The sequence below is a fragment of the Oncorhynchus kisutch genome, linkage group LG13, assembly GCF_002021735.2.
Source record: "Oncorhynchus kisutch isolate 150728-3 linkage group LG13, Okis_V2, whole genome shotgun sequence".
NCBI lineage: Eukaryota > Metazoa > Chordata > Actinopteri > Salmoniformes > Salmonidae > Oncorhynchus > Oncorhynchus kisutch.
In genome coordinates, this window is record NC_034186.2 from 11,371,491 (window position 1) to 11,394,446 (window position 22,956).

Consider the following 22,956-nt stretch of genomic DNA (forward strand, 5'->3'; position numbering starts at 1 on the left):
CAGAAATGGCGCTAAAATTAATCACTTACCTTTGAAGATCTTCATATGGTTGCAGTCACGAGTCCCAGCTACACAATAAATGTTTATTTTGTTTGATTAAGTCCCTCTTTATATCCCAAAAACTCAGTTTTGTTGGCGTGTTTTGTTCAGTAATCCACTGGCTCTAAGACGGTCGGAAACATGCAGATGAATACATCCTAATAGTACCTGTAAAGTTTGTCGAAACATGTCAAAGATTTGTATAATTAATCCTCAGGTTGTCAATTCTCTAAATAATCGATAATATTTCAACCGGACAATAACATATTCAATAGAAAGGAAAAACAATGAAGGGCGCGCAATCGGTCACGCAGCTCTGCATTCTTCCTCAGTCCACTGACAAAAAGGGTCTCATTCTTCTACATTTTTCACAAAACAACCCTGAAACAATGTCTAAAGACTGTTGACATCTAGTGGAAGCCATAGGAACTGCAATCCAGGTCCTAACTCTAACTCATTAGATCCTGTATAGGCATTCAATTGAAAATACCCACATAAAAAAAATCCCACTTCCTGGATGGATTTTCCTCAGGTTTTTGCCTGCCATATCAATTCTGTTATACTCACAGACATTATTTTAACAGTTTTGTAAACGTTCGAGTGTTTTCTATCCAAATATACAATTTATATGCATATCCTAGCTTCTGGGCCTGAGTAACAGGCAGTTTACTTTGGGCACGCTTCTCATCCAGACATCGAAATACTGCCCCCAAGCCATAAGAAGTTAACAAACTAGTTTTGGCAAGTCGGTTAGGACATCTACTTTGCATGACACAAGTAATTTTTCCAACTATTGTTTACAGACAGATTATTTCACTTTTAGTTCACTGTATCACAATTCCAGGGGGTCAGAAGTTTACATACACTAAGTTGACTGTGCCTTTAAACAGCTTGGAAAATTCCAGAAAATTATGTCATGGCTTTAGAAGCTTCTGATAGGCTAATTGACATCATTGGAGTCATTTGGAGGTGTACCTGTGGATGTATTTCAAGGCCTATCTTCAACCTCATTGCCTCTTTGCTTGACATCATGGGTTAATCAAAAGAAATCAGCCAAGACCTCAGAAAAAACATTGGAGACCTCCACAAGTCTGGTTCATCCTTGGGAGCAATTTCCAAATGCATGAAGGTACCACGTTCATCTGTACAGACAATAGTACGCAAGTATAAACACCATGGGACCACGCAGCCGTTCTGTCTCCTAGAGATGAACGAACTTTGGTGCGAAAGTGCAAATCAATCCCAGAACAACAGCAAAAGACCTTGTGAAGATGCTGGAGGAAACAGGCACAAAAGTATCTATATCCACAGTAAAATGAGTCCTATATCGATATAACCTGAAAGGCCGCTCAACAAGGAAGAAGCCACTGCTCCAAAACCGCCATAAAAAGCCAGACTACGGTTTGCAACTGCACAAAGATCATACTTTTTGGAGAAATGTCCTCTGGTCTGATGAAACAAAAATAAAACTGTTTGGCCATAATGACCATTATGTTTGGAGGAAAAAGGGGGAGGCTTGCAAGCCGAAGAACACCATCCCAACCGTGAAGCACATGGGTGGCAGCATCATGTTGTGGGGTGCTTTGCTGCAGGAGGGACTGGTGCACTTCACAAAATAGATGGCATCATGAAGCAGGAAAATGATGTGGATATATTGAAGCAACATCTCAAGACATCAGTCAGGAAGTTAAAGCTTGGTCGCAAATGGGTCTTCCAAATGGACAATGACCCCAAGCATTCTTCAAAAGTTGTGGCAAAATGGCTCAAGGACAACAAAGTCAAGATATTGGAGTATCCATCACAAAGCCCAAACCTCAATCCCATAGAACATTTGTGGGCAAAACTGCAAAAGCACATGCGAGCAAGGAGGTCTACAAACCTGACTCAGTTACACCAGCTCTGTCAGGAGGAATGGGCCAAAATTCACCCAACTTATTGTGGGAAGCTTGTGGAAGGCTACCCGAAACGTTTGATCCAAGATAAACAATTTAAAGGCAACACTACCAAATACTAATTGAGTGTATGTAAACTTCTGACCCACTGGGAATGTGTTGAATGAAATAAAAGCTGAAATTAATCATTCTCTCTACTATTATTCGGACATTTCAAATTCTTAAAATGAAGTGGTGATCCTAACTGACGAAAGACAGGGAATTTCTACTATGATTACATGTCAGGATTCTGAAAAACGGAGTTGAAATGTATTCGGCTAAGGTGTATGTAAACTTCCGACTTCAACTGTGTGGGTGGGGGAGTAGACAGAGACGTGTGTGTGTGTGTGTGTGTATATATATATGTGTGTGTGTGTGTGTGTGTGTGTGTGTGTGTGTGTGTGTGTGTGTGTGTATATATATGTGTGTATATATGTGTGTGTGTGTGTGTGTGTGTATATATATGTGTGTATATATGTGTATATATATATATATATATACATACATACATACATACATACATACATACATACATACATACATACATACATACATACATACATACATACATACATACAGTGGGGCAAAAAAGTATTTAGTCAGCCACCAATTGTGAAAGTTCTCCCACTTAAAAAGATGAGAGGCCTGTAATTTTCATCATAGGTAGTACACTTGAACTATGACAGACAAAATGAGATTTTTTTCCCCCCCAGAAAATCACATTGTAGGATTTTTAATGAATTTATTTGCAAATTATGGTGGAAAATAAGTATATATATATATATGTGTGTGTCTTCTCCCCCCACCCCCCCCTGTTGACAGATGTGATAGATTTTAGATGTGCACATTGCATTATGGGGGCCTTCTGAGCCTGTGGACACGCGACACAAGATGAATGTTGGGCAAATAATAAAATACCACCAAGCCTGTAGGTCCACTGAGAATGGAGTGGGAGGAGAGGAGGAGGAGGGAACCCCATTAAAGAGAGACTGGTTTTCCTTCCTCTTCTGTGTCAGTGATGGAATTGTGCTGCCCCAGGCTCCCCCTCCCCCCCATCCTCTCTTCTGGCCTTGCACTCTATCTCATTATGCAGAATGTATGATAATAAAGGGGACTGTCCTGTCAGCTGATAGATCTCAGCCCCATAGTGATGTATTTTGCCTCCCTTTTTGGGGTGTTACATCAACATATGTCCCCCTAAGTTGATATGCTGATTCCCTCAGCACAACAGCGGTATTTCTCTAACAAGGCTTGTATAGGCCTACCTGGGTAATGAGTCATCTTTCCCAGCCTAAGCAGGTGTGACGGGACATGAGTGTGCGTTAACTCTAGTGGAATGAGAATGGATGATTCTAGTCTGGCTGGGAGAGGCTGATGCGTGTTTATACACATTAATATGCAGAAGATATTCGGCCTCAGAAAGTCTATGAGCTCTACAAGCCATGGCTGTTACATACTGCAGTCAGTTGTCAACAGAAACCTTTGGCTTGACACCGCAGGCTCTAATGCCACCAGTTCTGATTAATAATTTGCGGTGTGTATAAACTAAAAAATAGATTTATATCTGTGTAATCACTATGTAAACAGGAACCCAGCGCTGAACTGTTGCAGGCACCTTTAACAACAGTTACACAGTATAATGAAGCTGGATGTAGATAACAGGACAGTTAGACTAGAGTCATTAGTTCTTAGTGTTTTGTTGTTGTCGTCTCCACTGTGCTGTTCCGACATAGAGCAGACCAGCCACACCAGGGGAATGTTAGTTTAGCTGTTCTGTTGAAGACGGCATGATGACACGAAGCAGAGGCCATAACCGTTGGCAGAACAAACAATGATGACTTCACCATGCTCCTACCTAGTGCTCTCACTCCAGCACAGCCAAATGCATTAATATCCACACTAGCATGCACTGTACATGTCAATAGTGCTTTCAGATAGTATTCAGACTAGGGTTGCACATTTTGGGGAATATTCAGAGGTGGAAACTTTCTATGAAAAATATCTAAATTAATATTACCATTTAAATGTAGATGTTTTTTGCATTGGATATATTTACCATCATATGGAGACAGAAACATAAACCTTTAACCTTATCATAAAAATACATTATCGCAAGTGATTGAATCCTTCCAATAGGAAAAAACAACAACTATTTAGTAGTTGAATTAAATGCGTTGACTCTTCACATGGGATGATTTCACTGAACAACAAAAGAAAGGGAATATTGAATATCCTTGTATTGGTCAGCCTGTTGCCTCTTGCGTGCTTTGTTGTGTGTGTGTTCCCAAACAAGGTCCAGTTGCGCTCTGAGGCGGCTGATGTTGGTGGGATTTGGAGGATGATGGAGGCAACAGGGAAAGAGCCTCAGATCCACAAAGTCCCTCCCATCAGGTGGCTGATGATACATGTTGGCACGACTGCCATATTGCATCTCCATCCCAAAGCCCTTGCTTGAAAGTGTACTTCGCCAGACTGCCAAGAACCTTGTCCTCATCCAGGCCAAGGTGGAGAGACATGGTAGTGATGACACCATAGGCTTTGTTGATCTCTGCACCAGACAGGATGCTCTAGCCAGCATACTTGGGGTCCAGCATGCTTGCTGTGGCATGTATGGGCTTCAGGCAGAAGTCTTGACACTTTTTGATGTATTTCAAAACTGCAGTTTCCTCTGCGTGGAGCAACAGTGAAGTGGGCAGGGCAGTACGGATTTCTTCTGTTACCTCTGCAAGCAGAGTCTGAACATCAGACAGGGTGGCATGGTCTTCCTCAATCCGTGCAATGACTACTGCTATAGATTTCAGGAGTTTCAGGCTGCTTACCACTCTCTCCCAAAATACATCATCCAGGAGGATCCTCTTGATGGGGCTGTCCATATCGGCAGACTGTGATGTGGCCATTTCTTGGAGAGACTCGTTCCCCTCCAGGAGACTGTGAAACATGATGACAACACCACCCCAATGGGTGTTGCTGGGCAGCTTCAATGTGGTGCTCTTATTCTTCTCACTTTGCTTGGTGAGGTAGATTGCTGCTATAACTTGATGACCCTTCACATACCTAACCACTTCCTTGACTCTTGTAGAGTGTATCCATTGTTTTCAGTGCCATGATGTCCTTGAGCAGATTAAATGCATGAGCAGCACAGCCAATGGGTGTGATGTGAGGGTAGGACTCCTCCACTTTAGACCAAGCAGCCTTCATGTTTGCAGCATTGTCTGTCACCAGTGCAAATACCTTCTGTGGTCCAAGGTCATTGATGACGGCCTTCAGCTCATCTGCAATGTAGAGACCGGTGTATCTGTTTGACTTTGTCTGTGGTCTTGTAGAATACTGGTTAAGGGGTTGGAGATGATGTAGTTAAGTATTCCTTGCCCAGGAACATTCAACCACCATTTGAGATGACTGCTTCCTCTATGATGTATTTGTATTTTTTATTAAACCTTTATTTAACCAGGAAGGGCTCATTGAGATTAAAATCTCTTTTTCAAGAGTGCCCTGGCCAAGATAGGCAGCAAAAAACTATTCACCCAAAATCTTCGCTCATTATAAAAAAATTACAGACGGACAACATGAAAAACTACAAGTCTACTAAAAAACCATTGAATTCATAAGAGTATAAATCAGCAAATTAAAAAAACATTGACAGATCAGGGAATCAGCCTCAAAATCCTTCATCAGTGATTTAAAAACACCAATCGGGACAAGTTCTTCCAGTTTAAAATGATTTTGTAAGGTGTTCCAAGACGATGGCGCAGAGTACATAAAATCCCCTTTTCCAAATTCAGTTCGGACATTTGGAACAGTTAGCAGGATAAAGTCTAGCGAACAAAGAGAGTACCCACCACATTTCTGAACAATAAAAATGCACAAATAAAAAGGTAGTAAACCCAAAATGGCTTTGTAAATAAAAGTATACCAGTGACTGAGCCTACGAGTGACTAGAGAAGGCCAGCCAACCCTGGTATACAAAGTGCAGTGGTGCGTAAGGGTTTTGCAGTTTAAAATAAATCTCAAAGTGCCATGGTAAAGAGTGTCAATTGATCTCAGACACTGAGCCAAAGCATTCATATATAAAATATCCCCATAGTCTAGTAAAGGCATAAATGTAGCTGATACTAGCCCTCTTCTGGCTTCAAAAGAAAAACAGGCCTTTACTTGACCTTCACTTGAACTCTGTTGAACTCTGCATCTAGCAAATGAGTAGATAAAGCATGTCTGGTTGGAGGGGTGTATGCTGGGCGAAGAACATTCAGAAATCTCTTCCAATACACATTGCCTGTGATCATCAGAGGTGAACCAGTTGCGTACACAGCTCGAGCAAGACGTTCATCAGCATTTCTCTGACTACGTTCCTCCATTGAGTCACAAAAAACCTTCTGATTCCAGGAGGACCATGAGCTGTTGCTATCGATAAGGTGTCTGATTCAGAATTTTCACCTCAAATAGAAGTAGAGGGACTTTTGTCAGAGGTTGCTTGTTGTGAGCGCTGAGGGAACTTTATGCACTTGGTCAGATGATTCTGCATCTTTGTTGCATTCTTCACATATGATTTGGCACAGTATTTGCAAATGTACACAGCTTTTCCTCCTACATTAGCTGCAGTGAAATGTCTCCACACATCAGATAGTGCCCATGGCATTTACCTGTATAAATTAGGAAAACAACCCCAGATACAATTCCATGTACAGATAAATAGTTAGATTAAACAACTCCTTTGTAAGATACAGGTTTTAAAACGAAATGTATGGAAACAGGCGAATTAGCACTCCATAGTTAGCAGGCTCATGCAAGCTAAAACCCACATGGTAGCAAAAACTAACTAGCAGAAAATGTTAATTTCTTGATGCACCCATCCCGTTAACGGGATCATTTTCGTCAACATCCGCTGAATTGCAGAGCGCCAAATTCAAATTAAATTACTAAAAATATTACATTTTCATTAAATCACAAGTGCAATACTGCAAAACACAGCTTAGCTTGTTGTTAATCCACCTGGCGCGTCAGATTTCAATAAAGCTTTTCGGCGAAAGCATACCAAGCATTTATGTAAGGACATCTCTCAGTAGACAAAATATTATAAACAGCTAGCAGCCAAGTAGATTGGTCACGAAAGTCAGAAAAGCAATTAATTAAATCGCTTACCTTTGATGATCTTCGGATGTTTGCACTCACGAGACTCCCAGTTACAAAATAAATGTTCCTTTTGTTCCATAAAGATGATTTTATATCCATAATACCTTCATTTAGTTGGCGCGTTACGTTCTGAAATCCACAGGCTCGAGCGGTCACGACATTGCAGACGAAAATTCCAAATAGTATCCGTAAAGTTCGTAGAAACATGTCAAGCGGTTTTTATAATCAACCCTCAGGTTGTTTTTACAATATATAATTGATAATATTTCAACCGGGACTGTAGCTTCTTCAATAGGAGAGAGAGAAATGTCTGTTTCAAGCTGGCACCCAGCCATCCACTGACGCGATGTGATCTTTCTCGCTCATTTTTCAAAATAACAGCCTGAAACTATGTCTAAAGACTGTTCACACCATGGGGAAGCCATAGGAAAAGGAATCTGGTTGATATCCCTTTAAATGGAGCGAAGGCTGGCAATGGAACAGAGAGCTTTCAGGAAAAACAGCACTTCCAGGTTTTCGCCTGCAATATCAGTTCTGTTATACTCACAGACAATATTTTGACAGTTATGGAAACTTTAGAGTGTTTTCTATGCATTTCTATATGCATATTCTAGCATATGGGCCTGAGAAATAGGCCGTTTACTTGGGGAACGTTATTTATCCAAACATAAAAATAGTGCCCCCTAGCTGAAATATGTTAACCCTTTTTTGGTTACTACATGATTCCATATGTGTTAGTTCATAGTTGTATGTCTTCATTATTGTTCTACAATGTAGAAAATAGTAAAAATTCAGAAAAACCCTGGGATGAGTAGGTGTGTCCAAACTTGACTGGTACTGTATATGGAAAGATACACATTTTAAAATGTAGACCAATCGATTGGTCGAAAGAGCAGTTGACACTTGGTTGACCAATATATATATATATATTTTGTCGGGGACAGCCTTAATATTGTGTATGCTAGCTGTTTAGTCTGTCTGTGAATTTGAAATATTCTGTCCTTGCCGTGTTTGGTGGCTGTGTGTGTGTGTGTGAGGGATTATCAGTCTGGCTGGGCTGGGATGCTGACTGCCTTGATGGCTGTGTGGTGACAACTGTGATCCATCACATCCCAGCCAGAGGCGGCCAGTGGGGCTTCACCGTGCTGGGGTTGCACTTAACGCTCGCTGGATCTTTCACACACTGGCTGTGTCTAGACTTGACAGTTGATGCAGCTTTAGTATTCTGATCATAGAGGTCTGTTCATGGACCTGTGTCTGGATTCCCTTTTCCTGCGCTATATTCAAATGCCAGTGTGTGTTTTTACAAACGGTGGAACAAGGCAAAATATGATAACACAACAACAACTGATGGCAGTAGGTAACTACTGTAGCTATCTAGCCAGCTAACCTCTGTAGCTAGCCAGCAACGCTAAATGGACTGTAAACGGGTTAGCATAACTCTAGCCAAACAAAAAAGAGTTGTTGTAAATATTAGCTAGCTGGCATTTATTAGGCCAGCAAACACATTCCTCACACTGGAGGAGTGTATTTTCTCTACCTTTTATAATGAAAAGGTGTGTCTCGGTCCCAAAACATACGTTTTCTGAAGACTTGTGTGAGGAGTGCTGATGACATCGCCCACTGTACAGTGCCTTGCGAAAGTATTCGGCCCCCTTGAACTTTGCGACCTTTTGCCACATTTCAGGCTTCAAACATAAAGATATAAAACTGTATTTTTTTGTGAAGAATCAACAACAAGTGGGACACAATCATGAAGTGGAACGACATTTATTGGATATTTCAAACTTTTTTAACAAATCAAAAACTGAAAAATTGGGCGTGCAAAATTATTCAGCCCCCTTAAGTTAATACTTTGTAGCGCCACCTTTTGCTGCGATTACAGCTGTAAGTCGCTTGGGGTATGTCTCTATCACAGCTCGAGCTCAGTGAGGTTGGATGGAGAGCATTTGTGAACAGCAGTTTTCAGTTCTTTCCACAGATTCTCGATTGGATTCAGGTCTGGACTTTGACACCTGGATATGTTTATTTTTGAACCATTCCATTGTAGATTTTGCTTTATGTTTTGGATCATTGTCTTGTTGGAAGACAAATCTCTGTCCCAGTCTCAGGTCTTTTGCAGACTCCATCAGGTTTTCTTCCAGAATGGTCCTGTATTTGGCTCCATTTATCTTCCCATCAATTTTAACCATCTTCCCTGTCCCTGCTGAAGAAAAGCAGGCCCAAACCATTATGCTGCCACCACCATGTTTGACAGTGGGGATGGTGTGTTCAGGGTGATGAGCTGTGTTGCTTTTACGCCAAACATAATGTTTTGCACTGTTGCCAAAAAGTTCAATTTTGGTTTCATCTGACCAGAGCACCTTCTTCCACATGTTTGGTGTGTCTCCCAGGTGGCTTGTGGCAAACTTTAAACAACACTTTTTATGGATATCTTTAAGAAATGGCTTTCTTCTTTCCACTCTTCCATAAAGGCCAGATTTGTGCAATATACGACTGATTGTTGTCCTATGGACAGAGTCTCCCACCTCAGCTGTAGATCTCTGCAGTTCATCCAGAGTGATCATGGGCCTCTTGGCTGCATCTCTGATCAGTCTTCTCCTTGTATGAGCTGAAAGTTTAAAGGGACGGCCAGGTCTTGGTAGATTTGCAGTGGTCTGATACTCCTTCCATTTCAATATTATTGCTTGCACAGTGCTCCTTGGGATGTTTAAAGCTTGGGAAATCTTTTTGTATCCAAATCCGGCTTTAAACTTCTTCACAACAGTATCTCGGACCTACCTGGTGTGTTCCTTGTTCTTCATGATGCTCTCTGCGCTTTTAACGGACCTCTGAGACTATCACAGTGCAGGTGCATTTATACGGAGACTTGATTACACACAGGTGGATTGTATTTATCATCATTAGTCATTTAGGTCAACATTGGATCATTCAGAGATCCTCACTGAACTTCTGGAGAGAGTTTGCTGCACTGAAAGTAAAGGGGCTGAATAATTTTGCATGCCCAATTTTTCAGTTTTTGATTTGTTAAAAAAGTTTGAAATATCCAATAAATGTCGTTCCACTTCATGATTGTGTCCCACTTGTTGTTGATTCTTCACAAAAAAATACAGTTTTATATCTTTATGTTTGAAGCCTGAAATGTGGCAAAAGGTCGCAAAGTTCAAGGGGGCCGAATACTTTCGCAAGGCACTGTATGCTCTTTCGGTAGCCTGATTACGTCCAGACTGAGGAGAAATCCGCAGTGCATCCCTAATGAATATATCATACCACACACACTGCCCACGTTATATCATCCAGAGTTCACTGCAACATAAAGGGACACAAAACACTAACCTAGTGCTGTAGAGCTTGTGATCAGCCATTGTCCAATGCATCTGTGAGTCCATACTTGCCTACACTTGCCTTGATGAACCTGAGTGAGAACACTTCATTTTCCTGATCACACTCCAGGCTCACGTCGTAGTCTCGCTGCCTAGTAGTCTCGCTGCCTAGTAGTCTCGCTGCCTAGTAGTCTCGCTGGCTAGTAGTCTCGCTGGCTAGTAGTCTCGCTGGCTGCCTAGGAGTCTCGCTGGCTGCCTAGGAGTCTCGGGCCTAGGAGTCTGGCTGGCTGCCTAGGAGTCTGGCTGGCTGCCTAGGAGTCTGGCTGGCTGCCTAGGAGTCTGGCTGGCTGCCTAGGAGTCTGGCTGGCTGCCTAGGAGTCTGGCTGGCTGCCTAGGAGTCTGGCTGGCTGCCTAGGAGTCTGGCTGGCTGCCTAGGAGTCTGGCTGGCTGCCTAGGAGTCTGGCTGGCTGCCTAGGAGTCTGGCTGGCTGCCTAGGAGTCTGGCTGGCTGCCTAGGAGTCTGGCTGGCTGCCTAGGAGTCCGGCTGGCTGCCTAGGAGTCCGGCTGGCTGCCTAGGAGTCCGGCTGGCTGCCTAGGAGTCCGGCTGGCTGCCTAGGAGTCCGGCTGGCTGCCTAGGAGTCCGGCTGGCTGCCTAGGAGTCCGGCTGTCTGCCTAGGAGTCCGGCTGCCTGCCTAGGAGTCCGGCTGTTCAGTCTCAGGCTGTTGCGTATGACCCATTGAGGCAGCGGGGTGTCAGCCAGGGTAAGTCAGTATGACGGTTGGAGCGGCCCAGAGGAAACCTCAGTGGAGAAACCTTGGTTGAGGGGGCAGGAAGGAGACACTCTGCCAGGAACCAGTGATGAGACCACTCACTACGGAAAACATCTGGACCAGAGAAAAGGGGAGAGGAAGGAGGTAGAGAGAAGGAGATGAGGAGTCATGCAATGCCACAAAGGAGTAACGTGAGCCAAGCATAAGGAGCTTTCACCGGGGAGAGAGAAAGAGAGGGAGAAATAAAGAGAGGGTGGGAGAGCGTGTGCCTGTTAACACTAGCTGCTGTCGGCTCCAGTACCCTCCTCTACAGAACCTCCTGGGGCTAAAGGACATATCCAACTACGCTGGTTTACACACTGAAATCCCCTGTTAAATATCTAATGCCCTTAAAAGCTGATTGTAAAGGTAACTGCCAAAATTAAGGAAATCAAATCAAAATCAAATCAAATGTATTTATATAGCCCTTCGTACATCAGCTGATATCTCATAGTGCTGTACAGAAACCCAGCATAAAACCCCAAACAGCAAGCAATGCAGGTGTAGAAGCACGGTGGCTAGGAAAAACTCAACCACAACCATTAAGATTAATTGTCAGATTCAACAGAAGATCTCTTTGTTTCTTGGGACCTAGAACAAGCATCTCTGTTTTGTCTGAGTTTAAAAGTAGAAAGTTTGCAGCCATCCACTTCCTTATGTCTGAAACACATGCTTCTAGCAATTTTGGGGCTTCACCATGTTTCATTGAAATGTACAGCTGTGTGTCATCCGCATAGCAGTGAAAGTTAACATTATGTTTTCGAATGACATCCCCAAGAGGGAAAATATTATATATATAAATATACCTTGAACCTTGAGGAACACTGAAATTTACAGTTGATTTGTCAGAGGACAAACCATTCACAGAGACAAACTGATATCTTTCCAACAGATAAGATCTAAACCTGGCCAGAACTTGTCCGTGTAGACCAATTTGGGTTTCCAATCTCTCCAAAAGAATGTGGTGATCTATAGTATCAAAAGCAGCACTAAGGTCTAGGAGCACGAGGACAGATGCAGAGCCTCGGTCTGATGCCATTAAAAGGTAATTTACCACCTTCACAAGTGCAGTCTCAGTGCTATGATGGGGTCTAAAACCAGACTGAAGCATTTCGTATACATGGTTTGTCTTCAGGAAGGCAGTGAGTTGCTGTACAACAGCCTTTTCTAAATGTTTTGAGAGGAATGGAAGATTCGATATAGGCCGATTTAGTTTTTTATATTTTCTGGGTCAAGGTTTGGCTTTTTCAAGAGAGGCTTTATTACTGCCACTTTTAGTGACTTTTAGTGAAACACTTGAGTAAATGAGGTATACAAAGTATAGTGAAAGCAGGTGCTTCCACATAGGTGTGGTTTATGAGTTAATTTAGCAATTAACATCCCATCATGCTTAGGGTCATGTATAAAAATGGCCAGTTGCCCATTATATTGGGAACCATGGCTAGAAGAAGAGATCTTAGAACTTAGACAGAGGAGAGTCTCAAATTAGTAAAGGGGGTTTAGTGTGTGTGTGTGTGTGTGTGTGTGTGTGTGTGTCAGTCACGCAACCCAATTGAACACTTATGGGAGATTCTGGAGTGGCGCCAGAGACAACTTTTTCCACAACGATCAACAAAACACCAAATGATAGAATTTATTGTGGAAGAATGGTGTCGCATCCCTCCAATAGAGTTCCAGACACATGTAGAATCTATGCCAGGGTGCATTGAAGATGTTCTGACGGCTCGTTGTGGCCCAACGCCCTATTAAGACACTTTATGTTGGCGTTTCCTTTATATTGGTAGTTAGCTGTATGTGTTAATTTCCCAGCTTTTATTTTTCCTCAATATCTGAAGCCTGACTATACCACCTAAGTGTGAAGGAGTGAAAAGCAGTGGTGGAGGCACTGAACATGCTGTACATGAAGCTCTCCTCCCCGCTTCATGTGCCTGCCTGCTTGTCTGTCTCTCACCACAGCCCAAGCTGATTATCATCCCCAACCCTTACTCTCTTCAGCCACAGTCCCTGCCCCTTACCCCCCTTCCTCTGGTCCTGCCTGGTGCTCGTCTCTCTGTCGGGACCTGACCAGACCAGACCTGACCAGGGCTGGGGCTCCATGGCTGGATGGAAATGCTGCCCTAGGGAGATTGCAGTATTACTGAACAGGGAGACCTGCTCTGATTCTGCCCCATCATGCACAAGGAAATGTTAGTCAGACGGGTGATGTTTCATAATGTGCCTTTGTTTGTTGTGAATTACGAAGGCCATACAATAGCTTGTTGTTGGAGTCATAGACACAGATTGAACTATTGAATGGCAGGTGTCAGTGTGTGTTGTTGCAGTTGTATTCCTCTGGGTTGCTCTGTGATTGTTAGGATTAGAGCCCGACCGATATGGGATTTTTGGGTCTGATACTGATACTGATTTTATGGGAGGCAAAACTCTTGTTTTTTTAAAAAGGTGGAATAAACAGATACTCTAAATCAGTGGCCACCAACCTTTTCTGAGTCCAGATCCCTTTCTGAGTCCAGATCCCTTTCTGAGTCCAGATCCCTTTCTGAGTCCAGATCCCTTTCTGAGTCCAGATCCCTTTCTGAGTCCAGATCCCTTTCTGAGTCCAGATCCCTTTCTGAGTCCAGATCCCTTTCTGAGTCCAGATCCCTTTCTGAGTCCAGATCCCTTTCTGAGTCCAGATCCCTTTCTGAGTCCAGATCCCTTTCTGAGTCCAGATCCCTTTCTGAGTCCAGATCCCTTTCTGAGTCCAGATCCCTTTCTGAGTCCAGATCCCTTTCTGAGTCCAGATCCCTTTCTGAGTCCAGATCCCTTTCTGAGTCCAGATCCCTTTCTGAGTCCAGATCCCTTTCTGAGTCCAGATCCCTTTCTGAGTCCAGATCCCTTTCTGAGTCCAGATCCCTTTCTGAGTCCAGATCCCTTTCTGAGTCCAGATCCCTTTCTGAGTCCAGATCCCTTTCTGAGTCCAGATCCCTTTCTGAGTCCAGATCCCTTTCTGAGTCCAGATCCCTTTCTGAGTCCAGATCCCTTTCTGAGTCCAGATCCCTTTCTGAGTCCAGATCCCTTTCTGAGTCCAGATCCCTTTCTGAGTCCAGATCCCTTTCTGAGTCCAGATCCCTTTCTGAGTCCAGATCCCTTTCTGAGTCCAGATCCCTTTCTGAGTCCAGATCCCTTTCTGAGTCCAGATCCCTTTCTGAGTCCAGATCCCTTTCTGAGTCCAGATCCCTTTCTGAGTCCAGATCCCTTTCTGAGTCCAGATCCCTTTCTGAGTCCAGATCCCTTTCTGAGTCCAGATCCCTTTCTGAGTCCAGATCCCTTTCTGAGTCCAGATCCTCCGTTTAAAAACGCAAGCCTATGCAACATTCGCAAATTAAAATTCACCAATTAAAAATGGTTCTGTAGCATATTAACTATGTTTAAATTGCACTGCCAATTTTGTTATTCTCAGACCATTTTGAAATTAAAGTAAAATATAGGTAAATGATCATACTGGTAAAATATAATTTGTTTTATAACTTGTGAGGCACAGCTGAGTGACCATAATATACAGTGGGCAAAAAAGTATTTAGTCAGCCACAAATTGTGCAAGTTCTCCCACTTAAAAAGATGAGAGGCTTGTAATTTTCATCATATGTACACTTCAACTATGACAGACAAAATGAGAAAAAAAATCCAGAAAATCACATTGTAGGATTTTTAATGAATTTATTTGCAAATCATGGTGGAAAATAAGTATTTGGTCACCTACAAACAAGCAAGATTTCTGGCTCTCACAGACCTGTAACGTCTTCTTTAAGAGGCTCCTCTGTCCTCCAATCGTTACCTGTATTATTGGCACCTGTTTGAACTTGTTATCAGTATAGAAGACACCTGTCCACAACCTCACACTCCAAACTCCACTATGGCCAAGACCAAAGAGCTGTCAAAGGACACCAGAAACAAAATTGTAGACCTTCACCAGGCTGGTAAGACTGAATCTGCAATAGGTAAGCAGCTTGGTTTGAAGAAATCAACTGAGGGAGCAATTATTAGGAAATGGAAGACATACAAGACCACTGATAATCTCCCTCGATCTGGGGCTCCACGCAAGATCTCACCCCGTGGGGTCAAAATGATCACAAGAACGGTGAGCAAAAATCCCAGAACCACACGGGGGGGACCTAGTGAATGACCTGCAGAGAGCTGGGACCAAAGTAACAAAGCACACAACACACTACGCCGCCAGGGACTCAAATCCTGCAGTGCCAGACAGTACATGTCCAGGCCCGTCTGAAGTTTGGGGTGGCAGCATAGCCTAGTGGTTAGAGCGTTGGACTAGGAACCGGAAGGTTGCGAGTTCAAACCCCCGAGCTGACAAGGTACAAATCTGTGGTTCTGCCCCTGAACAAGCAGTTAACCCACTGTTCCCAGGCCGTCATTGAAAATAAGAATGTGTTCTTAACTGATTTGCCTGGTTAAATAAAGGTTAAAAAAAAGTAGTTTGCTAGAGAGCATTTGGATGATCCAGAAGAAGATTGGGAGAATGTCATATGGTCAGATGAAACCAAAATATAACTTTTTGGTAAAAACTCAACTCATCGTGTTTGGAGGACAAAGAATGCTGAGTTGCATCCAAAGAACACCATACCTACTGTGAAGCATGGGGGTGGAAACATCATGCGTTGGGGCTGTTTTTCTGCAAAGGGACCGTGTAAAGGAAAGAATGAATGAGGCCATGTATCGTGAGATTTTGAGTGAAAACCTCCTTCCATCAGCAAGGGCATTGAAGATGAAACGTGGCTGGGTCTTTCAGCATGACAATGATCCCAAACACACCGCCCGGGCAACGAAGGAGTGGCTTCGTAAGAAGCATTTCAAGGTCCTGGAGTGGCCTAGCCAGTCTCCAGATCTCATCCCCATAGAAAATCTTTGGAGGGAGTTGAAAGTCCGTGTTGCCCAGCAACAGCCCCAAAACATCACTGCTCTAGAGGAGATCTGCATGGAGGAATGGGCCAAAATACCAGCAACAGTGTGTGAAAGACTTACAGAAAATGTTTGACCTCTGTCATTGCCAACAAAGGGTATATAACAAAGTATTGAGAAACTTTTGTTATTGACCAAATACTTATTTTCCACCATAATTTGCTAATAAATTCATTAACAATCCTACAATGTGATTTTTTTTTCATTTTGTCCGTCATAGTTGAAGTGTACCTATGATGAAAATTATAGTCCTCTCTCATCTTTTTAAGTGGGAGAACATTCATAATTGGTGGCTGACTAAATACTTTTTTGCCCCACTGTATATATATATATTTTTTTTACTGGACTGATTTGCTTCTGATGGTCAGTCTGAGGGGGAGGCAGCAGCAGGGAGGTTGCCTTCAGAAACATGAAACGGGAACACTTTGCTTTCCCGATGCCAGAGCTGCTGAATCAGGTCCACCCACTGTCAACAGTGCGAAATTCATGTAAAATAAATTGCAACAGAAGGCTTTATCGTAGTTTTTTACATTAATTTTTTTACAGAAATATTTGGTGATCGACTGGTTGGTGACCACTGCTCTAAATTATGACAAATGATAACTAAATATTACCAATAACATTATTTAATAACATTTCATTTGTGGTTTACAGGATATCCACCAAAAAGCAACTATGTCCTTTAGAGGTCGACCGATTATGATTTTTTAACACCGATTCCGATTATTGGAGGACCAAAAAAAAGCAGATGCCGATCAATCGGACTATTTTTTTTAAATATTTTTTTTACATTTGTAACAATGACAATTAAAACAATACTGAATGAACACATCTTTTAACTTAATATAATACATCAATAAAATGAATTTAGCCTCAAATAAATAATGAACCATGTTCAATTTGGTTTAAATAATGCAAAAACAAAGTGTTGGAGAAGAAAATAAGTGTAATATGTGCCATGTAAGAAAGCTAACGTTTAAGTTCCTTGCTCAGAACATGAGTTGGTGGTTCCTTATAACATGAGTCTTCAATATTTCCAGGTAAGAAGTTTTAGGTTGTAGTTATTATAGGAATTATAGGACTATTTCTCTCTATACCATTTGTATTTCATTAACCTTTGACTATTGGATGTTCTTATAGGCACTTTAGTAGTGCCTATTTCCTCGCTCCTGGGCTCGAACCATGAACACAACCACAACAGCCACCCTCGTTACCCATCGCTCCACAAAAGCCGCGGCCCATGCAGAACAAGAGGAACAACTACTCCAAGTCTCAGAGCGAGTGACATTTTAAGCGCTATTAGCGCGCACCCCGCTAACTAGCTATCCATTTCACATTGGTTACATGAGCCTAATCTCAGGAGTTGACAGGCTTGAAGTCATAAACAGCTGCTGGCAAACGTATGAAAGTGCCGTTTGAATGAATGCGTACGAGCCTGCTGGTGCCTACCATCGCTCAGTCAGACTGCTCTATCAAATCATAGACTTAGTTATATCATGATAACACACAGAAATACGAGGCTGAGGTCATTAATATGACCGAATCAGGAAACTATCATCTCGAGAACATGACGTTTATTCTTTCAGTGAAATACGGAACCTTTCCGTATTTTATATAACGGGTGGCATCCATAAGTCTAAATATTCCTGTTACATTGCACAACCTTCAATGTTATGTCATAATTACGTACAATTCTGGCAAATTCGGCAGCCCAAACTGTTGCATACACACTGACTATGCGTGCAATGAATGCAAGAGAAGTGACACCTGGTTAATATTGCCTGCTAACCTGGATTTCTTTTAGCTAAATATGCAGGTTTAAAAATGTATACTTCTGTGTATTGATTTTGAGAAAGGCATTGATGTTTATGGTTAGGTACACATTGGAGCAACGATACACACCGCATCGATTATATGCAACGCAGGACACGCTAGATAAACTAGTAATATCATCAACCATGTGTAGTTAACTAGTGATTTATGATTGATTGATTGATTGTTTTTTATAAGATACGTTTAATGCTAGCTAGCAACATACCTTGGTTTACTGCATTCGCGTAACAGGCAGTCTCCTCGTGGAGTGCAATGTAATCAGGTGGTTAGAGTGTTGGACTAGTTAACTGTAATTTTGCAAGATGGAATCCCCTGAGCTGACAAGGTAAAAATCTGTCGTTCTGCCCCTGAACAAGGCAGTTAACCCACCGTTCCTAGGCCGTCATTGAAAATAAGAATGTGTTCTTAACTGACTTGCCAAGTTAAATAATGATAAAATAAATGTGTAAAAAATAAATAAAAAAATCTGCCAAATCGGTGTCCAAAAATACCGATTGTTATTTAAACTTGAAATCGGCCCTAATTAATCGGCCATTCCGATTAATCGATCGACCTCTAATGTCCTTTATAAATACGACAGTAAATACGAAACTTTAGTATAAACGTTTAGTATACCTTCTTAGGTTCAACTTAAAGATGTGTCTATCTATGGCAGTGGATGAGAAGTATGCAAAAGTATTTGTGCTAAACCACAACGGGTGGCTGGTTGAATGAATTCAACTCTATCTGAAACTGCACTGTTCGTAATGCCACCACTAGGTGTCAGCATTTATCTTGAGTAGATTTACTAGTGTTTACAACAGCCAAAGATCAAGTAACTTTATGGCAGGGCTCTCCAACCATGTTCCTGGAGGTTTTCACTTAAACCTTTGTTGTAGCTGTCCTGATTCATCTTGTCAACCAGCTAATTATTAGAATCAGGTGTGCTAGATTAGGATTGGAGTGAAAACGGTAGCTCTCCAGGAACGGAGTTGTACAGCCCTGCTTTATGGCAACCTCGCAATGAGAGTATATTATGACAAGTACAAGCTAGCTGTTCATTACGACAATGTTTGCTGTTATTCAATAAAACATGTATTGGCTATGCATTTCAACTGTAAATGGCATGCCCTGATGACTGAAAACGTTTATGCAGGCAACTGCTTGCCGCACTGGTTTTAGTCACACGTTGTAATTTCACTAGCTCGCTAACATTAGCTATTTGTCTCGTCATGATTGCAAGCACCTGGCCTGAATGATCGATCTGCACCAACTTTCTTACTTTTTGAAGATAGCATATTTCGGAAAACTAACTAAATAAGCCCACCCTGAGGGGTGGTGGTCTGACACTCCAGATGTTTCTGGACCACTCCTCCTTACGACGCCAGGGGTTGGTCTGTTGGAAGTGACCTCAGCCAAGCCAGGTTTCCACGGTGACGGATGTTTCCGAGGCCATCGAAGCAAAACAAATAGGCCTGACTCATCTAACTTGGCTGTATATCACATCCTCCATGTGCCTCTCTCTGGTGATCTCTGTTGGATTTGGTCTCAACAGACAAAATCAATATCTCATTTCAGGAACTGTCCACCCCTTTACAACTGATTTTAAAATCAGATCTTCCTGTGTTTGTGCTTTAAACCCCTGTTTGATCAGTGTTTTATGGGATGTGTGTGTGTAGAGGCGCTGTTAGCAGTGGCTCCAGTGTCTGTGTTTTTTCTGCACTCTATGGCCTTGCTGTGTCCAGGGGCCATTTACTGACTGACGGGTTTGGTTGGCCAAGGGCCTCCAGGGGCCATTTGCTGACTGGGGTTTGGATGGCCAAGGGCCATTTACTGACTGGGGTTTGGTTAGCCAGGGGCCGTTTACTGACTGACTGGGGTTTGGTTGGCCAGGGGCCGTTTACTGACTGACTGGGGTTTGGTTGGCCAGGGGCCGTTTACTGACTGACTGGGGTTTGGTTGGCCAGGGGCCGTTTACTGACTGACTGGGGTTTGGTTGGCTTTGCTGTGGTGTTCACTGTTGAATAGCTTCAGAGATGGATACTCACACGGACTGGGACAGCTTACTTTACTTGTTGGGATTGGAGCTAATTGTTTTAATAGGCCTGTCTTTTGTTCTCTTCTTCCTCTCCTTTCCCTCCCCGTCTCTCATACTCTCTCTCCTTTTCCTCCCAATCCCTCTCTCTCCTACTCTCTCTCCTTTCCCTCCCAATCCCTCTCTCTCCTACTCTCTCTCCTTTTCCTCCCAATCCCTCTCTCTCCTACTCTCTCTCCTTTCCCTTCCAATCCCTCTCTCTCCTTTCCCTCCCCGTCTCTCCTACTCTCTCTCCTACTCTCTCTCCTTTCCCTCCCAATCCCTCTCTCTCCTACTCTCTCTCCTTTCCCTCCCCGTCTCTCCTGCTCTCTCTCCTTTTCCACCCAATCCCTCTCTCCTACTCTCTCTCTCCTTTCCCTCCCCATTATGCTCTCTCTCCCCGGTCCCTCTCTCTCGCTCACCTTCCTCGCTCTCTCCTTTCCCTCCCCGTCCCGCTCTCTCTCTCTGCTCGTCTCTCCCCCTCTGCTCGTTTCTCCCCCTCTCTGCTCGTCTCTCCCTCTCTCTGCTCGTCTCTCCCTCTCTCTGCTCGTCTCTCCATCCTCCCTCTCTTCCCTTCCATCTCTCGCTCTCTGTCTGTAGAAGGAGTTTGCTGCGCCCCCTCCCCTGTTGTTCAGGAAGTTGAGTAACCCTGACCTGTCCCCCGCCGCCAATAAGACCAAACTACACCGACAGCTCAGCCAGGATGACGGCCGTACTCGCCGTAGCAGCATGGCTATGACCGGTAAGACAGAGAGAGAGAGACACACACACACACACACACAATTCTGTTGTTCAGTATTTGAGCCTGGTTGTCTTGTTCTTCCTCCCCCCTAGGTAAGCAGCTCCTGCCCCTGTCCAGCAGTTTGCAGGGTGGGGTGAGTCAGCTAGCCTGGCAGCCTCCTGGAGAATCCCCCAACAACCTGCTCCGCATGAGGAACCAGTCCCTGGGCCAGTCTGCACCATCACTCACTGCAGGACTGGTGTGTACTGCTACTTCTACTACACGCACGCACGCACGCACGCACGCAGCAGACACACACACAAACAAACAGACACACGCAGCAGACACACACCCAACAGACACACACACAACAGACACACGCAGCAGACACACACCCAACAGACACACACACAACAGACAAAAATGTCAGACACACACACAACACACACACGCAGCAGACACAAACGTCAGACACACACGCAGCAGACACAAACGTCAGACACACACACAACACACACACAACAGACACACGCAGCAGACACAAACGTCAGACACACACACAACACACACACAACAGACACACGCAGCAGACACACACAACACACACACATCAGACACACGCAGCAGACACACACACACATCAGACACACGCAGCAGACACACACACACATCAGACACACACACAACAGACACACGACACACGCAGAAGACACACAACACACACACACCAGACACACGCATCAGACACACAACAGACACACACACAACACACACACAACAGACACACGCAGCAGACAAACACGCGTCAGACACACACACACGCAGCAGACACACACACATGCATCAGACGCAACAGATGCACACACGCAACAGACACAACACATACACAAACTATATTCATTCCGAGAGACACACAGTGATGACTTACTGACTAAATTATTCCTTGTTTTTCTCCCGTCCCTATAAATCAATAAGGATGAAGCTTTGTATTAATCATCAGTATTTTCTAACCTATCCATTTGATTGCTCCATCTATGGTGGACAGCTCCATCCATCTAGCCAGGCAGTACACAGTGCTGTCCACGATTGCTCTTCTATGCAGGCAGACTGATGAGTCAGGCTGTCTGTATCCACCAGTCAGGAGCTGGTTGCTCTGCCCTCACTGACACCCACTCAGCACACACACACACCCACAGTCTGTCTGCCCATACACCACACTGAGAGCCACACACTGTGTCTATCCCTACAGTTGTGTGTGTTGCATCTATAGACTGTATGGTTGTTACAAGCTATCGCAGCACTAGGGCGACACCTACTGCATGTGTATGGAAGTGCTGGTACATTACTGTACCTCCATAAAATACTGTCTTTGGGTGTTCAATGTACCAGTAGATGGCAGTATCTCAGCATTGGGTTGTGTTGGCACAGTATACAATCTATTACTGCATGTTGTTCTACACACTCACAGCTTGGTCTATAGCAAGCTGGTTCACAATAACATTACAGGGTGAATGAGAGGCCAGGGAAAGTTTTAGGTTTTTGTCAAAACAAGGAATTAAAATGTTAAGTAGCCAACGACCGTCCGACGCAAATACCAACTAATGGTGTGTGTGGTTGGTAATGACTCCGTCTGTGACAGTGATAACATGAGGAGTTGGGTTGTCACGTCTCACTGAGAAGCTGTTTATCAGATTAGTAAAACCGGTTCATTGTGGCTTGTGTGAATGACATAATAAGAGGCTTGCAAAAAATATATATTTTTTTGAATGTATCCACAGCTATTGCGTAATGCAGCCCACAGGAAATTGTAGAAGCGATTTCTAAACTGGAAATATGACCTGCAGAGCAATCTTAGACGAGCAAATAATCATCGTTTATTATATTTCTCATTAGCCAGTTTATTAAAGTTTTCTCTCCTTATTTGACCCTGCTCCCCTTCTCTCCTGGTTTGACTCCGCTCCCCTTCTCTCCTGGTTTGACTCCGCTCCCCATCTCTCCTGGTTTGACCCCGCTCCCCTTCTCTCCTGGTTTGACTCCGCTCCCCTTCTCTCCTGGTTTGACTCCGCTCCCCTTCTCTCCTGGTTTGACTCCGCTCCCCATCTCTCCTGGTTTGACTCCGCTCCCCATCTCTCCTGGTTTGACTCCGCTCCCCATCTCTCCTGGTT

General features: G+C 43.5%; 1 protein-coding gene across 7 annotated transcripts in view; it reads left to right on the plus strand.

Annotated features, from left to right (window-relative positions):
• mast2 (microtubule associated serine/threonine kinase 2) overlaps positions 1 to 22,956 on the plus strand; it is a 293,284-nt gene that overhangs the window by 50,383 nt on the left and 219,945 nt on the right. For all 7 annotated transcript variants that reach the window (XM_031785589.1, XM_031785590.1, XM_031785594.1 and 4 more), the window contains exons 2-3: positions 20,671 to 20,812; positions 20,905 to 21,050. In XM_031785589.1, coding sequence (XP_031641449.1) covers positions 20,671 to 20,812; positions 20,905 to 21,050 — 288 coding nt within the window. The remainder of the gene's footprint in view (positions 1 to 20,670; positions 20,813 to 20,904; positions 21,051 to 22,956) is intronic.